At 40.4% G+C, this 19,093-nt stretch overlaps 2 protein-coding genes across 2 annotated transcripts; both read left to right on the forward strand.

Annotated features, from left to right (window-relative positions):
• Window positions 1–663: 663 nt before the first annotated feature.
• Window positions 664–18,447, forward strand: LOC139717416 (S-adenosylmethionine-dependent methyltransferase Rv2258c-like). The gene is made up of 5 exons (XM_071628915.1): window positions 664–1,078; window positions 14,447–14,658; window positions 15,932–16,039; window positions 16,658–16,959; window positions 18,052–18,447. The coding sequence occupies exons 1-5, from the start codon at window positions 885–887 to the stop codon at window positions 18,340–18,342; spliced, it is 1,107 nt and encodes a 368-aa protein (XP_071485016.1). The 5' UTR covers window positions 664–884; the 3' UTR covers window positions 18,343–18,447.
• LOC139717463 (uncharacterized) lies at window positions 6,204–9,120 on the forward strand. Its single transcript, XM_071628970.1, has 2 exons — window positions 6,204–6,675; window positions 8,319–9,120. The coding sequence occupies exons 1-2, from the start codon at window positions 6,204–6,206 to the stop codon at window positions 8,957–8,959; spliced, it is 1,113 nt and encodes a 370-aa protein (XP_071485071.1). The 3' UTR covers window positions 8,960–9,120.
• Window positions 18,448–19,093: the final 646 nt, after the last annotated feature.

Consider the following 19,093-nt stretch of genomic DNA (forward strand, 5'->3'; position numbering starts at 1 on the left):
TAGGTACACAGGGTCTGTAACAGGGCTTTTCTCTGGGGGATTTTTCAGTGACCGCTATAGACAGGTGGTCGCTAAGGTAGGCTTGACTGTATACTAGTAGGCCCTACATAACTGGCCGAATGGTACACATTCGCACACCATACGTCGTGAGAACTTCGCACAAACTGCGCAAGAATGGTTTGCGGCTCCGTTGTCGGCACACATTCGGAGAAAAACTTTTCCGCATGTTGAATTTTTGCCATTCGAGTCCTTCGCAAATTGTTCGCTTGCTCCCCTTTTAGGAAGAGCGGTGACAATGCTGTTAGGTTAGCATTATAGTGCTTCTTTGTGTACGGGTGCTATTATGGGCGCCGAAGTTTGGCTCTGTAATGATACTACATGTACTAGTATTGCATGCAGGCAGGTACACAGTTCAGTCGCTGCAGTACGCGGAAGTCGCGACGGCCGTGCTCATTGCGCTTCGCAAGGCGTCCGTTGCGAGCCCAGAGTACCGTCAAGTACGGACGAGGTGATCGGTGGTCCCTTGCAATAACCTCTTGCATACTCAGTGGCAGCTGCCTGTCGAACGTCGCATGTTTATCGGTTCTCAACAAGAGACACGTGCACGCTGCTAGCTGTAGTGACGTACGTTCATGCATTCAGGTTCGTGTATTCCTAATTGTGTACACGTGTATTTGTCACACCTCGTACAACCTACAGCGTATGACACAACATCTTGTTAGCTTCGAAAGCGAACATATCATTGACTTAGCATCTGACATTTATCGCAGCAAAGTAGCTGATGGTCTATCAAGGTCTAACATCCTACTGGGAGTGAACTCAAAGAGCTGTAAGAGCACGTATTGTGATAGCCGGGTTCAAGCACGCCGACCTGCGAGACAATAATGGCTGCGGAATCCAGGCCGCAAGATCAGACGAAGGAATCTTTCGGAGAGTACCTCTCTGATGTGCAGGTCAAAGGTTTCACAGCACTGGGCGTGGCGATGGGCGTGGCTACGGGGTTGCTGGAAAAGATGAGCCATCTTGACGAGCCAAAGTCATGTCGAGAAATCTCCGAGATAGCCCTCCTGAAAGAGAGGTGGGAATTGCGGCGGCGAGGCTTGTTATAAGCCCGATAATTATTTGTAGCCAATTATGCGATACACTACATTCGATATGTGCGTCACTCCCGGCTTGGTTTTGAGCTGATTAAATTGTTGCTACTGAGACACGGTCGTATTGTATGAATTGATAAATGTAAATGAAGACAGAAAGTTTACAATCTGCCATGTAACATTCTATTACGTAGGCCTAATCAAATGTCATCACACCATAATTATGCACTATGACTTCACCACGCAGGCCCTAATCGATAATTGCAAATAATCATTGTATTTCTGGTCGACTAAACAAACTCATGTAACAACCCCACCCCTCCCCGATTTTATACCAAACCTTCTTGACGTTGGTTTATCATATTGAGGAACCAGTGAGTAATCGACATAAATTAAAAGGACACAATTATTCATTCTAGTCCAGTGCCCAGTGTTTCCATACCTTAAGGGCACATAGACTCGTCGGTAATGATGTCAGAAGTTGTTCGTACTTTTATTATGCAATTTAAACATGATCGACCTTTGATAGGCGGGGAAAAATAACGGAAGGCATGCTTTAAATTTCATAAGCTACCAGTCAAACCTGACTTAGTGGCCACTTGCGGTCACCTGCCGTATGCGTCACTGAAAAAAGAAAATCTCCCCGAAAAAAAAAGAAGAAAAAAAAAAGGCCACGTTAAAAACCCTAAGCATAGCAGCCACCTGTCTAACGCGACCAGCGGATACTATTGATTGTGTTTCCCGTGGTAGATCAGCGACGCGAATGCTATAAAGACGAATAATGGAAACGTCTTCCTTGCGCATTGTGCAGAACACAATTTTTAGCTCATAATAGCGTCGTTTTTGGCGTTCGCGTGGCAGATCAGCAACATGTGTATGGCGGACACAAATATGTCGTAGTCATAGCCAAGTCATGATTCAGCGTGTTGTTTTTTTTCCTGCAGCCCTGTAGCCTTTGAACAAGGCGACTCGCTCTGCGTGCCCCCGTATAGCGCGTTTACCCCACAAACCTGTTGGCCGGCGAGTGGAGCGAGCCGCCTTTATCCACTCGTTCAGGGATGTGTACTTTTGTCGTTGTTGTTGCTTTATATTCTTTGACAAATTTGCGTACAAATTTGACGCAGAAAATACACACGGCACCAAGGCAAGCCTCGTTAATATTAAGTAACTATCTACTTAATATTAACGAGGCTTGCCTTGGTGCCGTGTTTTTTTTTTTTTTTTTTTGGGGGGGGGGGGGGCAAAATCTCGACGGGGGCACATTATGTGACAGTGTGAAATCCTCGGCGAGGGAGCGAAGCGACCGAGCGGGGGTACCACAGGAGGGACTTTTTGTAAAAACAGAGTACAACAGTCGCATTTATAGAGCATTTAAAAGCAAATTTCTAGGAAATTACACATAATGGAAAAATTTAGTGCGTGTGATTATAACATATGGGGTACATTTATGTGACGGTGTAAGATCCTCGGCGAGGGGGGGGGGGGATACCCCCCTCCCACGGTAGGGACTTTTTGTAAAAACAGAGTACAAAAGTCGTGTTTATAGAGCATTTAAAAGTAAATTTCTAGGAAATTAAACTTAAGTAAAAAACAAAATTAGTGCGAAGGACTATGATTATAACATGCGGGGGGAGGGGTACATTTTGATATGACGGTGTGAGATCCTCGGCGAGGGAGCGAAGCGACCGAGCAGGGGGAGGATGTGGGAGGGGGAATACCCCCCTCCCACGGTATATAGGGACTTTTTGTAAAAACAGAGTACAAAAGTCGTGCTTATAGAGCATTTCAAAGCAAATTTCTAGGAAATTAAACATAGTGAGAAAAATAGTGCGAAGGACTATGATTAAAACACGGGGGTACATTTATGTGAACGTGTGAGATCCTCGGCGAGGGAGCGAAGCGACCGAGCAGGGGGAGGGTGTGGGAGGGGGGAGTGTGTAGGAGGGGGGAAATCCCCCTCCCACGGTAGGGACTTTTTGTAAAAACAGAGTACAAAAGTCGCGTTTATGGAGCATTTAAAAGCAAATTTCAAGGGAATTAAACATGGCGAAAAAAAAAATAGTGTGAAGGACTACGATTATGACATATACGGGGTGTACATTATGTGATGGTGTGAGATCCTTGGCGAGGGTGTTGGAGGGGGGTAAAACAAACATCACTGCGAAGGACTATCATAACTTACATGTATGAAAACTGTGCATTTTACTATATATGTACGGGCAGAGCGAGCGAGCCACTTTCACTTTGCCATTCGTCTAAAATGTATTCAATAAAAGCTTAAAAGTGATCGCATTGTTCGAGCAATAAAGATTATTCTTATATTGCTAAAAAGCATAGAAGAAAGGGAAAATGTAAGGTTTACTAAAGGTATGTTTCAGGGGGCACAATCGACGACGCGAGGCTGCCATCTATCACTAAATTTACTCATAAGTAAATATTAGTGTATAGATATTGTAGTGTATATTAATAATGAATTATGATTTCCGCCCCGTTAGGGGCGAAAATTTTGCATTTTCGGTTATGAAATTGACACCTTTTAGACAAGAAAAGTGCCTTTATTGTTCATATTGTTCTTTGAATAATTGATAAATTATTTGTTACAGGGGGCAGGGGGGGGGGGGGGAAACTCGTTTTGCCCAAAAAAAAAATGTTATGGGGGGCACCCCCCCCCCCATGACTGTGGAGAAGCGCAAGAGACGTTAGTCGAGTTTGGGTAAGGCTGGCTTTTTGTTTTTGTTTTTGTTTTATTTTGGTTGTTGTTTTATCTTTAAAAATCATTCTTCTGTCGTATTTAGAGGTTTGGGAGGAAGTTTTCACTTTTTTTTTTTGTTCAAGCGGACCCTGCTCGCTAGTTACGGGCCTGGTTAGTATAGGCCTACATTGATGACTGCTTTTTCAAGTTTGTTCATGGATGAATCAGGGGTGCCCGACCCCCCAACGAAAAAAAAAAGGGGGGGGGGGGGGCAAGAGAACTTAACTTGTAGGCCTGCATGTTGATCTTCTTAAAAATCCCTCGATGGATTTTTACCAAACTTGGCAGGTAGCATGCCTATAGGGGGTTAGGATCTCCCTCAAGTGGGCACCATGTTCCCCTTTGGGCCCCTCGAGGCCCAAACCCCCAAATTAAGGGATAGACCTCATTTTACAAATTTTCTTCTCTAGAACCCTAATTGATAAAGCGAAATTAATACTATGAGTACATTAATACATTCATGACTGTACTTTCAAGCTTGTCCATTGCAGATCCAGGCCTATTTTTCCAGTAAATTTTCATCTTCTTGAATACAATAATAATGATGCATTTCCACCAAACTTGGCAGGTAGCTTTCGTAGGGGGATAGGTATGGGCACCATGCTCCCCCTGATTGCCCCAGGGGCCCAAACCTTCAAAATTAAGAAATGTTAAAAAAAGAATGTCTTCTCTAGAATCAGAAGTGATAGAGCTTTAAAGTCTTTTTTTCAAACTACATAGGCAAACTTTCTATTAAAGTACAGTCAACTTTATGTAGTTTGCAAGTATTTTTACCAGTGTGATGGAATACTGTAACATTTAAATGGACACCATGCCTCCAGCTCTCAAGGCACCCCTCAAAGTTTGCAATTATATTCTCAGGTAAGTCCGCGAGAATGCGTGGAAGGTGAACTTGCGATACTTGGGTGAGCGCGAGACCCTCGGGTCTGTTGTTATGAGATATATAGGGCCTATTCCTTTTCTTCTTCTTTTTTTCAGTCCCCATCACAGGTATTAACATAATGATGAAGATCTGAAGAAAACCTGGAAAGATTTTATTTTTTCCCGTATATCACCGGCACAAAGTTCCAAACAGGATTTCAACAATATCTCTGAGATACAGCTTAAATTCTTTCGTTCCCGTATATCCAAACACTAGAGGGAAGAGCGGCCTGGAGCATGCTGACGGCCAATAGGAGATACAATTATGTAATACCCGTATGTAGCTCCATGGAACATCAAAGTCAGAAATGTATGCTGCAACCATTCAGTTGTCGTGCTACGCATAAAATTTGCACAAATTGCGAAGAGATTCCACTACCTGCGGTGCCGTACCATTTTCAATCTGCCAACAATGTGGGTTGCTTAGATATCGGTTTATTTGACAAGTTCGCAGCAGCACCTCGATTTATCTTGCATAAGCCTATATATATCGAGGTGTTTTGAAAATGGACGCGAACGACAATAAGTGATTCTTACGAATAAAGCCTGAATCGTAAGACTAATACGAGGTGTGTGCATGCCCTGGCGCGTGCTCTTCCCAGCCACACAGTTTGTGTATTGTGACGTCATTCACACGAGGATGTCCTTAAGGTCAACTCGAGGGCGTGCAATCAAGCACTGTAGGAAGTGAATAGGAGCTCGCCATTGAGGCCGTCCGTTGAATCTGCATACAACAACACGCACAGTTTGACTGTGGCAGGCCCTTGTCAACGTCGACAGCTGTACGCAGCGTTCCTACCGTGCTACAAGCAAGTTATGCCTCGATTTGTGTACTTGCATGCTTTGATTTTCTTCCATTGTTGCTTTTCTAAGCATTAATTTATTTTTACTCATAGATAATTCTGATTTTTAGGCCCATATGCAATGATGTTAGATACGATACCACTCACAACCTATAGCTGTTCTACTGTAGATTTCACAGAGGCTCCGCACCAGGCGAGTTGTAATTAGATGAAGGAAACTATACAAGGCCTACCAAATTTACAGTTTGATTGCACAAGTCATGAAGGCTATTGTGAAGGAAAGCAGAGAACATAGATGTCTCGACTTTTCTGTTCTACCCTTGCCATGTATATAGGAGGTAGTATACCTCATTGATATAAGTACATGTACATCACATCGAACGCGTTTTGAAAAAGGAAGAATCAGGAGAAGTGGGAGAACCAGGTGTTTACAAAACGCAAAAGTCCGTGCTTGATGGGGAAACGCCAGTCCCTCCAGGAGCTGATGCGCCTAATTGTTGGTATTTTAATAGGACAATGCTCTCCAAATGCTGATATTTTTTAAATTATTTCCCTAACTAGGGTACTTTCAACAGGTACTGTACCACTGTCAAGTTGCGCGGAGCAAGACTAGTGAATGATTGAAGATTCAAGATGAGTGACGTTTCTTCAATGGCCAAGAATCGTCATTTCTCGGACCTGGAGAAGCAGACTTTGGTGCAGATGGTCCTCGAAGTGATCCACATTGTCGAAAAGAAGCAGAACGACTCCTTGACCTTGGAACAGAAGCATGACGCCTGGTCAGACATTGCCCATCGTTTTAACTGCGACCCTTGCTGCAATTATCCTCGCAGTGTTCGGCAGGTCAAGAAACTTTGGGACAACATCAAGACCAGGTCAAAACGTATGGTGGCGGATCAGCGGCTCCAAAGAGCACTGCATGCAGATCTGCCAGCTGCGTCAGCAGCTCATCCCGGAGATCTTGCCGACCTGGATGCAATTGGGGATGACTCAATCGCGGAGAAGGTGATTTACTACATGAACAAATCCGCACTTCGAGGTACTCACAATGCTGTCGTCGTAGACGAGGACGACGAAATGGAAGACGACCACTTCCTGGATGAAGGTATATTATTCATCGTGCACTGAACCCAATTATTTGGATTCAGTGAATGAAAAAATGCACTTGATACTAGTAGTAAAATCACACCTACAACATGTAGTGAGGTTTGTGGAAAATCAGACAATCCGTTCTTGAAAAAGTTTTGAGTATTCAGAGTTTCAGTATACCGCCATCGCTACACGGACAAAAAGACTACAACAATTCATGACGTCAAATTTGGACAATGATTATAAACAGAATTTCACCTTTTTTTTTCTTTGAATGATAAGCTCCGATAAATTCTCTTCCACAAGTTTGTTACTGACATCAAGGGTAATATTCCTTCGGCCTTGAATACGAAAAAGGAAGGATAAGTGCGCTTTCATACTGATCGAAAAATGAAATCATGTAAAGAATTTTCTTTAAAATTCTCTTTAGAAGATGAATATCCTTGTCCAACTGGCATATCACGAATTGTTGTTCATGTAGTCTTATAAATATTCAGCAACGAACTCGGCAACGAAATTTTAAATGTTCATAACTTCAGAACGTATACTGTTCGACTCTCCTCAAACTGTACTGAAAGTATTGAACGAATGATAATTTCTGCAGTCGCTCAATCCACATAAATTTCATTCTCTAAGAACAGGCTTAATATCACCCATAGTAGTCACGTTTGGGCGTTTATGATTAAGGTTGTGCCACCTGGTGCCCACGATCAATGATCAGCCAAATCACTTTGTGTCTTTGTTGTTGTTTTCAAGCCCCGTGATTCTCAATCGTGTTTCTATACCAGAAATTAAGTCAAAATTACGAAGGTTGCATACAAGTAGGGACATTACAAGTTTCGTAATGAAGGCAAACAGTTACTGTTCATACTTCCTGATTATGTGATGACAAATTACGGGTTATCGCTAAAAGGGGGAAAAAAGTCTTTGGGATAGCGTAAGCTTTCTGCATAAGCTGAACATACATGGAATCCAACTTAAGTCAGCCTCACTATATACCGAGGATCTTAAAACCGCGACAGTACAGTAGGCCTACCTTATCACAGCTGTTTGCAGGTTTCTCACATTATCAGGATCCAAAACAACCAAATAAGATTTGGAACCTGCAAACTCACCTTGTTATATGAGGGTATTTTATACCTGGGCCTATCTGACCCTGTTTATAACAAGTTTATATACTGTGTACACTACGTAAAATAGGTTCAACCTAGCACCTTTAAAGATGCTGACCAATGTCACACTGTGAGCATCTTTACGGGTGCAACTTTGCACCTTTCAGACAAATAAAAAAGTGTCTGCCAATGTGCAAAATTGCACCCGTAAAGGTGCTCACAGTGCGACATTAAAAAAAAAGGTCTAAGGTTAGCCTATTTCTGAGCGTTCTTTTATAGTCAGTCGGATTTCTTGTGTCTGGCAACTGCCTGTAGTTTATGCTTATTAGTGCAAATACACAATAATCCAGTGTCATTGTAAGCCAATTTCATGCTGTTTCATGCTGAATTTTGGATTTAATTTTGCACAGGCGAAGAGCAAAAGGTTATTACACGAATCGACTATTCTCTTTCCAGAACATTGTGCTAGCAGGACCACCATTTCACTTCCAGGGTGATCACGTTTTGAGGTCATGTGACTTCCTTTTTATCTAATTCTCATTTACAGACAAGGAACACATTGGCTTACCGGCACTCCAGACAAGGGATGCGGTAACGACCAGCAGCGACGTCATCGCTATCACCAACGTGATCGCTGCCCAGTCTTCCAGGAACGATACGAACGCATATCCAGAATCTGTAAGAACCGACGGGGAAAGCAACAGCACATCACCATCTGGACATCCGCTTCCTGGTGTATCGCATGCTAACACGGAATTTATTGCCAGCCCCATGCAACTACCGCATTCATTGCCAACTCCTGCACGAGATGTGCCCACCACGTCTCAGGAAGGAAGACCTACTCAAGTCCAGCGCAGCGCAGCAGCTGTTAGAAGCTCACGGGGTGCATCACGTCGCACCTTTGCAACATCATCAACTACACCCATGGAAGCCAATGGATTTTTCGATGTGCCTTCCCTGACAGCACGAGACAGTCGAAAACGCCCCCGAGTGTCGCGTGGTTGCCCGAGAACACTCGAACGCTTGCAAAGAGAAGAATGCGAACTGCGCATTAAGAAATTGAGAATGGAAATGAAAAACGAGCGGGTTGAGCACGAAGAGCGACTTCGTTTGCTCAGAATCCAGCAGGAACTTTTGAACTCACTGAGACCTAACCCAGCCAGCATCATTAGCTCATTACTCAGATGAACTTTTTTTTTTTATAATTCTTATACGTGAACTGTCATCATAGTTAATTTTAATGTACACTGTGTTTTATTCTGTTTTTCAGTAACTGCCTCATGTCTACCGGGTTATTAGACTCATGTTTGCCAGGAAGGGAATTGGTTCGTCTAATGCAATTGCCATTTGTGTCGGGGGTTATTAGATATTCAACGTAACATTGATTTCTCTTCCTCATCAGAAGATTTATTACTGATAATTTACATGGTTTACATTAATTATGTCACAGATTGAAATTACGTTATCACAAAATCATCACACTAGGCGTTTTCACATCAGCCTGATAAAAATCCAAGCTCGAGATATTTTTCGCGATTGCGAATTAGCGCGCTATTTCATTTCTTATTCACATCAGCCCGAAGAGAATTAGCCCGAATTTTTTTTGAGCTAATTCGACAGCTGAGTATGTGCAAACAGCATCAGCAATGTGTGTATCCTCTCAAAAATTCCTCATGACTTGTGTGCAGTTTGCCTCGATCGATCGGGTCACAAACGCTAGGCATGATGGGATGCATCGCGCTAATTTCTCGAGTCGTTTTCACATTATCAAATAGCGCGCTACTATCCCGCTATTTCAGAAATTTCTCGAGTTGGACTCGAGAAATTTTCTCGATCAGAGCGATACAATAAAAGCGCGCTAATTTGTGTTCACATTATCAAATAGCGCGCTATTTTGCTATCGGGATGGTTTCCCATATCAGAAAATAGCGCGCTATTTCGAAACATCGGGCTGATGTGAAAACGCCTAATGGACAAAACAGATTTGGAAAGAAATTCAATTATCATTACCTCAAGAATATTACAAATATCTGACATTGATTCCAGTGTCAAGTATATTTAAGACATTGGAAGGTGTACTTGATGGTGTTACAAGAAAAAAAAAAGAAAATTTCTGAAATCCTTGATTCATTTTTTGAAAATAACTTTTACAAATAAGATTGGGTAGGTTTAAGATTAGCATTCGTAGATTTTCCTGGAAATATCGTCGGTGAAAAAAAAATGAAAAGTTTATATTAGACAAAAAGCTTTGCGTGAACTTGAAAAAAAAAAAGTTTCATCGTCTGTTTAAAACCACTGCCAAAATGGCTTTAGTACGAATTGAGATGTCTCGATGAGACGTAGTTTTGTTTTTTTTTCGGTTTATATTCGTGGAAACGAGGTAAGAAATTCACAAGATCAAACTAGATGTAAATGTATAATGAAATGGCGACAGGGAGCCATACCTGATCTTAGAGCCGTGCGGTCCCAAAGGCATGAGGTATAAGGAACAAAATGAACAGCAGACAGAACTCGATAGGGTTCAGTCGAGAATATTTATCACGAAGTGGAATCGTCAGAAATAACAAATTGAAGAGAAATCAAAGAGGCGAAGACGATATTGTTTACGCTGCTGTGTAAATCAATGTCGCCTTTGCTTTAAGCTATAGATTTTGTTTAGTTTTTGTTTATTTATTTTTTTTACAAATGTGCGATTAGAAAATTTTGAGATGTTTCTCTCTTTTCGAAGAAATTTGTTTCAAACGGTTCAAGACTCTTCAATATCATTATCATAGTGAAAGAACCATGACTTTCGAAATAATTCAGTATATTTATCTTAGCGTCGCCTCAAGGTTAAGGATCTTGTAATCATTCGCATGAAAGCATCGATTATATGAAGAAAAAAAAAATAAACGGAGACATAATTATTACAGTTGAGCAGCTAAACTCTCTTCCTAAAATCTTAATGAACATTTAGACATAATTGGAAATGTTTTATAGTGTGGTAAAGAAAAGTGAAAACAGTAAAGTATTTGTGCTGGCAGGTTAAAGTCCCTCAGAGAATTTAAGATGGACGGTGCATTATGAATGGCAACCACATCAGCTTTCAGAAATCAGATCAATAAACCTACTGTATTGTCTTTTTAAGACAGTGTTATTATGATTTGAAGATACGTCCAGATGCATTTCGTTGAGACAAAGGTATATATCACATTTTGGTAAATGAATAGCGCTATATACTACTCCAGGAATATTCATCATACGCTGCAATTGTCATATAATATAGTGCAGCGGTATCTAAAGACTCAGATTAATGTCATAATGGATTTGGGCGACAGATACTGTATACGATGTACGTGTGTCTCACGTTATTCATGTATCTAATCGAATCCCTGATGAATGACTTGATTTGAGATTTGGGATTGGCATGGTTCACGTTTAATATAGACCTGCATAAGGAGTGCTGGTCATGTGTCTCAGAAGACAGAAGTGGTCCGCATTGAATTTATTGAAGAGGCCGCCAGGAAAACTTCCGTTGACCTATAACGTTACATTTACTGTAATATAGTTGTCATCGAAATGATGGTTTTGTTGGGTTTTTTTTTTTCATTCCCGATTTATGTCTTCAGCTTTATTAGAGATACACATACATGTACTATAATAGGCCTAGTACCGTGTACCGTGCATCATTATGTATCGATTTAATTCTTGCACTTTTCATATCGTCAACTGTTTCAGTGTCATAAGAAAAAATCAATAAAAGAGGCGTTCATGTTAAGGACGTGTGGGCAGTGTTTTCTTTTTGTTAAACCCTGCTGCATGCACAATTGCAATTTGCTTGTTTATTTGTACATATGCATCAGGAAAGCCCAAAGAAAATGTATATGCAATGCAGATGAAACGACGCATTTATGTCTAATCATGAGCTCTTGTGGAGTTACCCGATGCACTGTTCAGTGTAAGTCCATTAGCTGTGGTTCGATTCTTTTTAACATCATGTAATTATATTTACTGACTTTTGGTTTGGAACAATAGAAATTTTCATTGCTTTGATGCAGGAAGGAAAGCTAGCAAATTATTTGGAAAATCAAAAGGAGCTCATGGTGCCCGCCAGTTTTTCAAGTCAATAATCTTTGAAAGGACAGGAAATCATTCTCAATACGCATGTTTACGATTCTCGCCAAAATGCCATACACAAAATATAATTATTATCAAAATGAAAATGGTCATTTTTAGCGACTAAACCCTGATGGAAATAATGAAATGTGAGTGTGTGTGTGTGTTTGTGTGTGTGTGTGTGTGTGTGTGTGTGTGTGTGTGTGTGTTTGTACAATTGGTGAGTGCATAGTCAAACCTGCCTTAGTGGCCACCTGTTGCGGCCACCTGCCGTGTACGGCTATTTAAGAAAAAATACTGTAAATAAAAATCCCCTGAGAGAGTATAGACCCTATAATGTGCATTAGCGGCCACTAATTTTGTATCCCGCGGTAGATTTTGAGCTGTAATAGCGACCATGCACAGTATAATAATACTGCCTGTATATAACGCCTCTGCCGAGTCGATAATTCAGCGTACTTTTCTGCTTTGCAGCCATGGCGGTCATGTTCAGTAATGGCCACCACCATGTATTCGCCGGCCAGTCAGGCATATTATAGTGATGCACTCGTGAAAAGCTTGCTTGCTGTATGCTTGAGAGCTCTTGAGTATGCGATATAAAGACATAAATTCAGTATTAAAGGCGTTTTCGATTTATGAAACACACGTACACGTCATGTACGTACCATTAGAATTGATGATACGTGTAATTGTATGTGATACACACACCAAAATACATTGTATCCGAGGATCTGTCTTTAACGGCCACCTGTCCTTCTCCGTCACTCTTTGTCTCCCTTTGGTGGAACAGTTTTGACTGTATGTGTGTTTCAAGTACAATGTAGTGTATTACAATCATGTGCCGTCATCGCTGGATAGGCGAGCTACAAAAATAATGTGAGATCAGATGTCACAGTTTGGAACGATGTAAAGACAATACGTATTATTTAAAGAGACTTCCCCATTTTCATTTTTGTGGCGTAAGGAATGAGTTCATTATCTATACTGCACTGCAAAAAGTCCGGTGTTAAATAGTGAACACCGAGCTGGTGTTAAATTTTCGGTGCTCATTTATGGTGTTAAATTAACACCTCCGGGTGTCATTTCCAAATTTTAAACTGTTTTTTGAAGAGTTTCTTAGTAACTGCACTTCTTGTTGATTTTTAATTTAAACAAGACGATCAAGAATTTTACATTAAAATACTAGATTTTTGAAAAAATGTGAAAGTAAATTTACACCAAAGTAACACCAGCTGGTGTGGTCCCTTATTGAAGCTGGACGGGTGCTAAACCATTGATATTAACACCAACAAATATCAAATCAACACCATGTGGTGTCATTTTTGAATTAACACCAGTACAGTGTCAAAATAACACCAGGTACAGTGTCAAATTAACACCACGAAGTGTCAGGTGAACACTTTTCAACACCATCACAGTGCATTTTTAACACCTGTGGGTGTGGTCCTTTATTGAAGTTTGATCGGTGTTAGATTTAACACCCGTGGTGTTAAATCTAACACCGACGTTTTTACAGTGTGGCACTTGATTCATAGAGGCAGTGGGAATATCACCCTTAACATACAATCCGATATAGAGGGGATGAAGTAGTACTTCGCATCCAAAAACGAATTTTTATTAGAACTTCACTTATTTTAGAAGTTTCTTTATCTGTATAGTTCTCGTACTGTGACATTAAATTAGGGACTGCTGTAGACTTCATTTTCCATATTGACAGCACATGGAACTACTTAAAGTAAGTAAATGAATCGATAAATAAATAAATAAATAAATAAATATATAAATATATAAATAAATAAGCAAATAGATAAATAAATATACATGAAAAAAAAATAGATCTTAGCTTTTGAAGGGACTGTCCGATTTTCCTCAAAATTCGCTGATGTGTTCATTTAATATTTCTGCGTTCACTGAATCAACATTATGCATTTAGGGTATTCTTTTCAGTCATGAACAGTGACGTCCGCATCATAATATGAGGGGTCGTCATTTTAGCCGAAAGTAGTGATGGCCTGAGAATTAGCGGATGTTTCCCCTTTAGGTCAATCAAATGCTTCCCCTCAAAATGTTTTGTGGTTGTGACTATAGTATATTTAACCAGCAGCATGTAGATATGTTTGAAAAAAAAAAATAGTTTGTGAGACTTTTTCACAAACAAAAGATATAAATAATGTAGAACGATGTCATGTAATTCATATAGATTAATTATTCTAATGACCTGATGTCACTGATTTTAAGATTACAAGGCAGAACTTAATTATTTCGGCCTAATTTGAACGACTGATGCAGTTGGTCTGTTATGTTTCCCATGAGAGTACATATTTAACTATATACAAATGGATTGCTAACAATCGCTGATTCTCGATCGGATAATCATCAAAGAAAATGAGCATCTTATACAATGATTATCTTAGCTGAAAATTGATAATATAAGCATGTATACCTGGAAGTTGGACAAAAGGTGTAAGAAGTATGAATGTAAGAAGTTTGTGTCGCCGAGATTCTGTACATCAAAATTCAGAGCTACTAAAGACGCATTATCAATTCAGTTGTTTGTGTCCTTTGTTGCCATGGTTATAGATACGTCAGGGAATTACTCGGCATCTTGGTTTGCGGCCGCATCGTCGACTACAACGCGGCATCTGACACCTTCTTTCTCCCTTCCCATCGCCGCTCATTTTTCATACCAGGAAATATCGAGCATGAGATTCCAATTGGAATTGGACATGTTACATCACTATCTTATGCCGTCAATGACGTGAGGGAATGTTTCTCGCCAAATGGCCCTCGAGGTGGGTAATTCAATCTTATTCTCACTTTTGATATAATGCATTTCTGTAAAAGTACCGCATGCCCCCCCCCCCCCCCCAAAAAAAAAAGAAATACAGCGGGACCCTCCGCAAAGATAACTTTAAGTGAGTCAATTCAAATACAATTTCAGGGTATGAAACTATAATTATTACCCACATCTTACAGAAAACCCCATCCGATTTGCTTTCAGTGGTCAAAGAGAAATGAGGAGTTTTGTAGAGAGCATGTCAGGAATCCCTTCCCTCCAAGTTCTGTCCATTGTGTTCACACATTATGCAGTTAAGTGCTAAATTTGGAAGAATCAGACCCATAACATGCGTTACAACAATCCACATTTGTCTGTGACCACTTAACCAAACTGAATGGGGTTTTCTGCTTAATATAGCTAAGATGTTATATTTAAGGCCCTGAAGTGGAATTTAGACAGTTTGATCATATTGGATGTTATCAATGTGAAAGTCCGATTTTATTTATTTGTTTACATTTTTAATTTTTATATTTCTTTATTATTTTCATTTATTTATTTATTTTTTATTTTTTATTTTATCTATTTTTATTTATGTATTTATTTATTTATTATTTATTTATTTATTCATTTATTTTTTTATTATTATTTTTTTTTTTTTGGGGGGGGGGGGGTTACATACTGTATAATTTTATACGCCCAAAATGTACTTAATACACTAATTGTAGCTGTACGTAAGCTGTCGTAATAAGAATAGCCATGGGAAAAACTTATTTTCCATAATGTTAGCGCTCTTTTGGGAGAAGCAAGACAATTATTACAAGCACATATAATGAGCTGTGTAGCGGTATCAGATAAGATTCCATCTATTGGATGTCGCGTTTGACAAGACTTGCATTATGGTGTGTTATGGTTTCAAAAGTTTGTTCGCAATTGAAAACAAGAAGGCTATGTAGCTTAAATTTCTTCCAATCTTGATATATCACACTGTAACAGACTAGTTGAACAGGTACACGTCTACTATATGCATACGTTAGACGTGTCGGTCATTCCTTGTACATGTATCTGTTCCCCGTGGAGAAACGTGAAGCTTGCACATAATAATTAAAATTTTTGTATGTCATAAAGCTCTGTATGTGAATCCGCTGTGATCGCAGCAAGAAACTTGGAAGATTGAATACTTAGTAAGAAACTTAAGAAGATCCCAACAGTGAAGATGCATACATTTGGGGAGAAAAAAGTAGGCTTTTCTGAGTAATATTTTGTGCATTTTTCCCTTTTCCTTGAAGGGCTATCAAATGAACATTTCTCCTATATGCCTGAAATGAGCTCTCTACGCTTTCAGCACTATCTACTAGACGAGTTAAAGGATTTCCCAGGACTTCATGAACAGCTCGGTACGTCTCGACTTACATCCGGGTTATTCACGCCGGAGGCGATGAATATCCGAAAGGTCGAAGTACACCCAATAAATCTCTTAAGCACACAGAAAAATTTGTATTGCATGCACCAACACTTTTACAATGTTGTCAAATACGTGTACTATAAATACAAGTACACAATGTATTGCTGTTTTGCTTCGAGCCCCCCCCCCCCCCCCCCCCCATCCCGGCCCTGTAACAGCGATAAATATTCCTCCATGACAGTTTATCGGTTTATTATCACACCCACTTACACTACAAATGTTTTTAAAAAATGTTGGTGTCATAACAGCCAACACGGTACATTTACACGGTACTATACACTATATGCAATGCTACTTATTTTATGTAATAGATGTGGCCAGGAAGTTTATCAAGGGGGCTTTTGATTACGTGTATACAGATGTACGTCCATTTAAGTGTCATCACTCTTCACCTGTTGTCAATATGAAATAATGACGTCATCTCAGCCAGATTTATGATTTTGAGCTTCCTGCTGCGACTTATGTATAGAAGGCCTATATTCACACAACTGACATAAATTTATTTTCATGAAATGTCAACCATCATGATACATTGCTTTCACATACACAGAATCAGGCATTCAGGTACTGGACTTGGCGTGCGGGCCCGGTTCTGCCTCGATCCTAATGGCCAAGCATTACCCCAACAGTCGCTTCATGGGCCTCGACATCAGTCCTGACGTCATAGTCAAGGCAGAAGAGGCGGCCAAGGGTCTACCGAACGTGGAGTTTCAGTGCGTTTCCGCCGAAGGACTCCCTTCGGAATTATCGGAGAAATTCGACTTTCTGTTCATCTACAATGCCATTCACGACTGCTTTCACCCGGAGAAGGCCGTAAGAGAAGCTTTCCGCGTCCTGAAACCCGGAGCAAAGGTTAGCGTCCTAAAATGTTGATATGAATTGAAGTATAAGTTATATGTGAAAGCGGTTTTGATAACTAATGGTTAGAGAAAAAAAAGGCTACGCATTTTTATTATCTGGAAGTGCGTGCACCGTGAGGATTACCTTAACTGTAGGCCATGCCCTCTGATGAATACGACGGCAAAGTACCGTAGGCATCCTTCTTCTTTCCCAAGTAGTTTTTAGAAATTTTCATTCGTGCACAGTATGTAGTCATTAAAAAAACCATACTGTACACGATTACAAAAAAAAAAAAGACTCACAAAAGTACAATTATAACGTTTTACTAGTTTCAAAATAATTTCCGTGGGTAAATACCATTTTTATAGGCTTGGCCCTACTGGAAAGAACACTGCAGAGTCCCACAGTGTGAAGACATTGTGAACACAGTGTGAAGAGATTCCACACTGTGAAATTCAAGCATATTGTGAACACATTCTGAATCATCAATTCGCAGTGTCAAACAAAACATCACTGTGTAAACTCTCCGTGAAAAACCACACCACACTGTGAAATCAACTTCACACTGTTAAATTCGAGTGTTTTCACATTGTCGATTATGGCATTGTGAATAGCTTGTGAACACACCGTGGAGTACTGAGTTCTTTCCAGCAGGGATGACATCCAACAAAGAATGATCATCAGGGGCGGATCCAGGAATTCCCTCAAAAAAAAGGGGGGGCTTTACAAAATTAAAGGTTGCGCACGCACCCCTCCCCTCCATTTTTTCCTTTGTTTTTATTTAACTGATCATTTTAGTACTGTAGCCTTCATGCCATTATTACTGAGGCAATTTAGCATTCAAAGAAGGCATACGCTATCGAAATGGGGACATATCTATTGTGGGCACCATTAATTTTGCACATCATTATTAACTCAGCTTTATGGTAGACGTCCGTTGCAGGTACATGTAAATGGAAGAATGATAAGGTCCATTTCATATCAGATTACATTATTTTGTCGTGAAGTACTTCGGCAAGAAACATGATTTTTGCCGGTTGTTTACTTATATAGGCCTAACTGTGTTTTTCCCCTCTGTTAACATTTGCATTAACCCCTGTGTAGGCCATGATTCAAGAGCCCTACGCGAGAACGAAACTGGCGGACAACGCTCAGGATCCATCGATGGCTTGTGTGTATACATACAGTCTGTATTGCTGCCTGCCTCAGGCGAACATACCGGACGATGCAGCGGGACTCGGGGCAGCGTGGGGCAAAGAAAGGTGTCAAGAAATGCTTGAAGGAGTGGGCTTCAAAGTAGTGTCCACAAAGCCAGGTTCTGGAAAGAAAACGTGGTGTTTCCACTGCACCAAGCCAGAGAATGAAGATCATTCCGCAGGAGCAACAGCACATTGAACCCATGACAGACATCTTTTCGTACAAAGGCATAAGGGCGTGAATACATACCATAGTTGGCAGCTTTAAGTCAGACACACTATAGAAAACAAAGAGGCTGCTGTATGGGGCTGTAGAATGCTTACCGAGGTTGCGGGACTTTGGGGGCAGTCAGATTATCCGATACCCCTACTCCCACAGCTACTCCAGACAAGCATTGTCTGATATGGGTACCCCCCCCCCCCCCACTCCAAACACACACACACACACACACACACACACACACACACACACAGAACACACGCGATCAAGACGAAACAGATTAATAGAAAAAAATGAAGAAATTATGATTAAATAAGCTCCCCCCCCCTAAAAAAAGGGAGTTTAGTTTGTTTTATTTTTCTTCTTCCTTTTTTTTCCCCAAGGGAGAATGTTTATTGTTTTGACATCGATAACCTCCCGGTTTCTTTATACGTACCAGCTTAACATACATGGTTGTGGGCTTAAAGTTATACATAACAAATTTGCCTCTCTGGTTCTCCATAATAAAAACGCGTTAGGGTAACGAACGAATAAACATATTTTCTTGAGCTGTGTAGTATACTGGGGACCTGGGCATGAAAATGAGTGCTGCTCACGGTTAACCTTGTCTCTCTCTCTCTCTTTTTAAGGTTTTTTTTTTTTTGTCTTTCATGCTTTCTCAATGGTAGATTAATTTTGAGTTCAGTGATGTGATGTTTGATATAATTACTTTAGTCTGGGAGATTGTTTC

The sequence above is a fragment of the Diadema antillarum genome, unplaced genomic scaffold, assembly GCF_040938485.1.
Source record: "Diadema antillarum isolate AM-2024a unplaced genomic scaffold, OU_Dant_1.0 scf00000075, whole genome shotgun sequence".
Taxonomy (NCBI): domain Eukaryota; kingdom Metazoa; phylum Echinodermata; class Echinoidea; order Diadematoida; family Diadematidae; genus Diadema; species Diadema antillarum.

Coding starts and splice junctions, on each gene's coding strand:
- LOC139717416 (XM_071628915.1), top strand. CDS start 885: ATGGCTGCGGAATCCAGGCCGCAAGATCAGACGAAGGAATCTTTCGGA. Junction 1,079..14,446: donor ATAGCCCTCCTGAAAGAGAG/GTGGGAATTGCG, acceptor CCATGGTTATAG/ATACGTCAGGGAATTACTCG. Junction 16,040..16,657: donor AGGACTTCATGAACAGCTCG/GTACGTCTCGAC, acceptor TCACATACACAG/AATCAGGCATTCAGGTACTG.
- LOC139717463 (XM_071628970.1), top strand. CDS start 6,204: ATGAGTGACGTTTCTTCAATGGCCAAGAATCGTCATTTCTCGGACCTG. Junction 6,676..8,318: donor CGACCACTTCCTGGATGAAG/GTATATTATTCA, acceptor TCTCATTTACAG/ACAAGGAACACATTGGCTTA.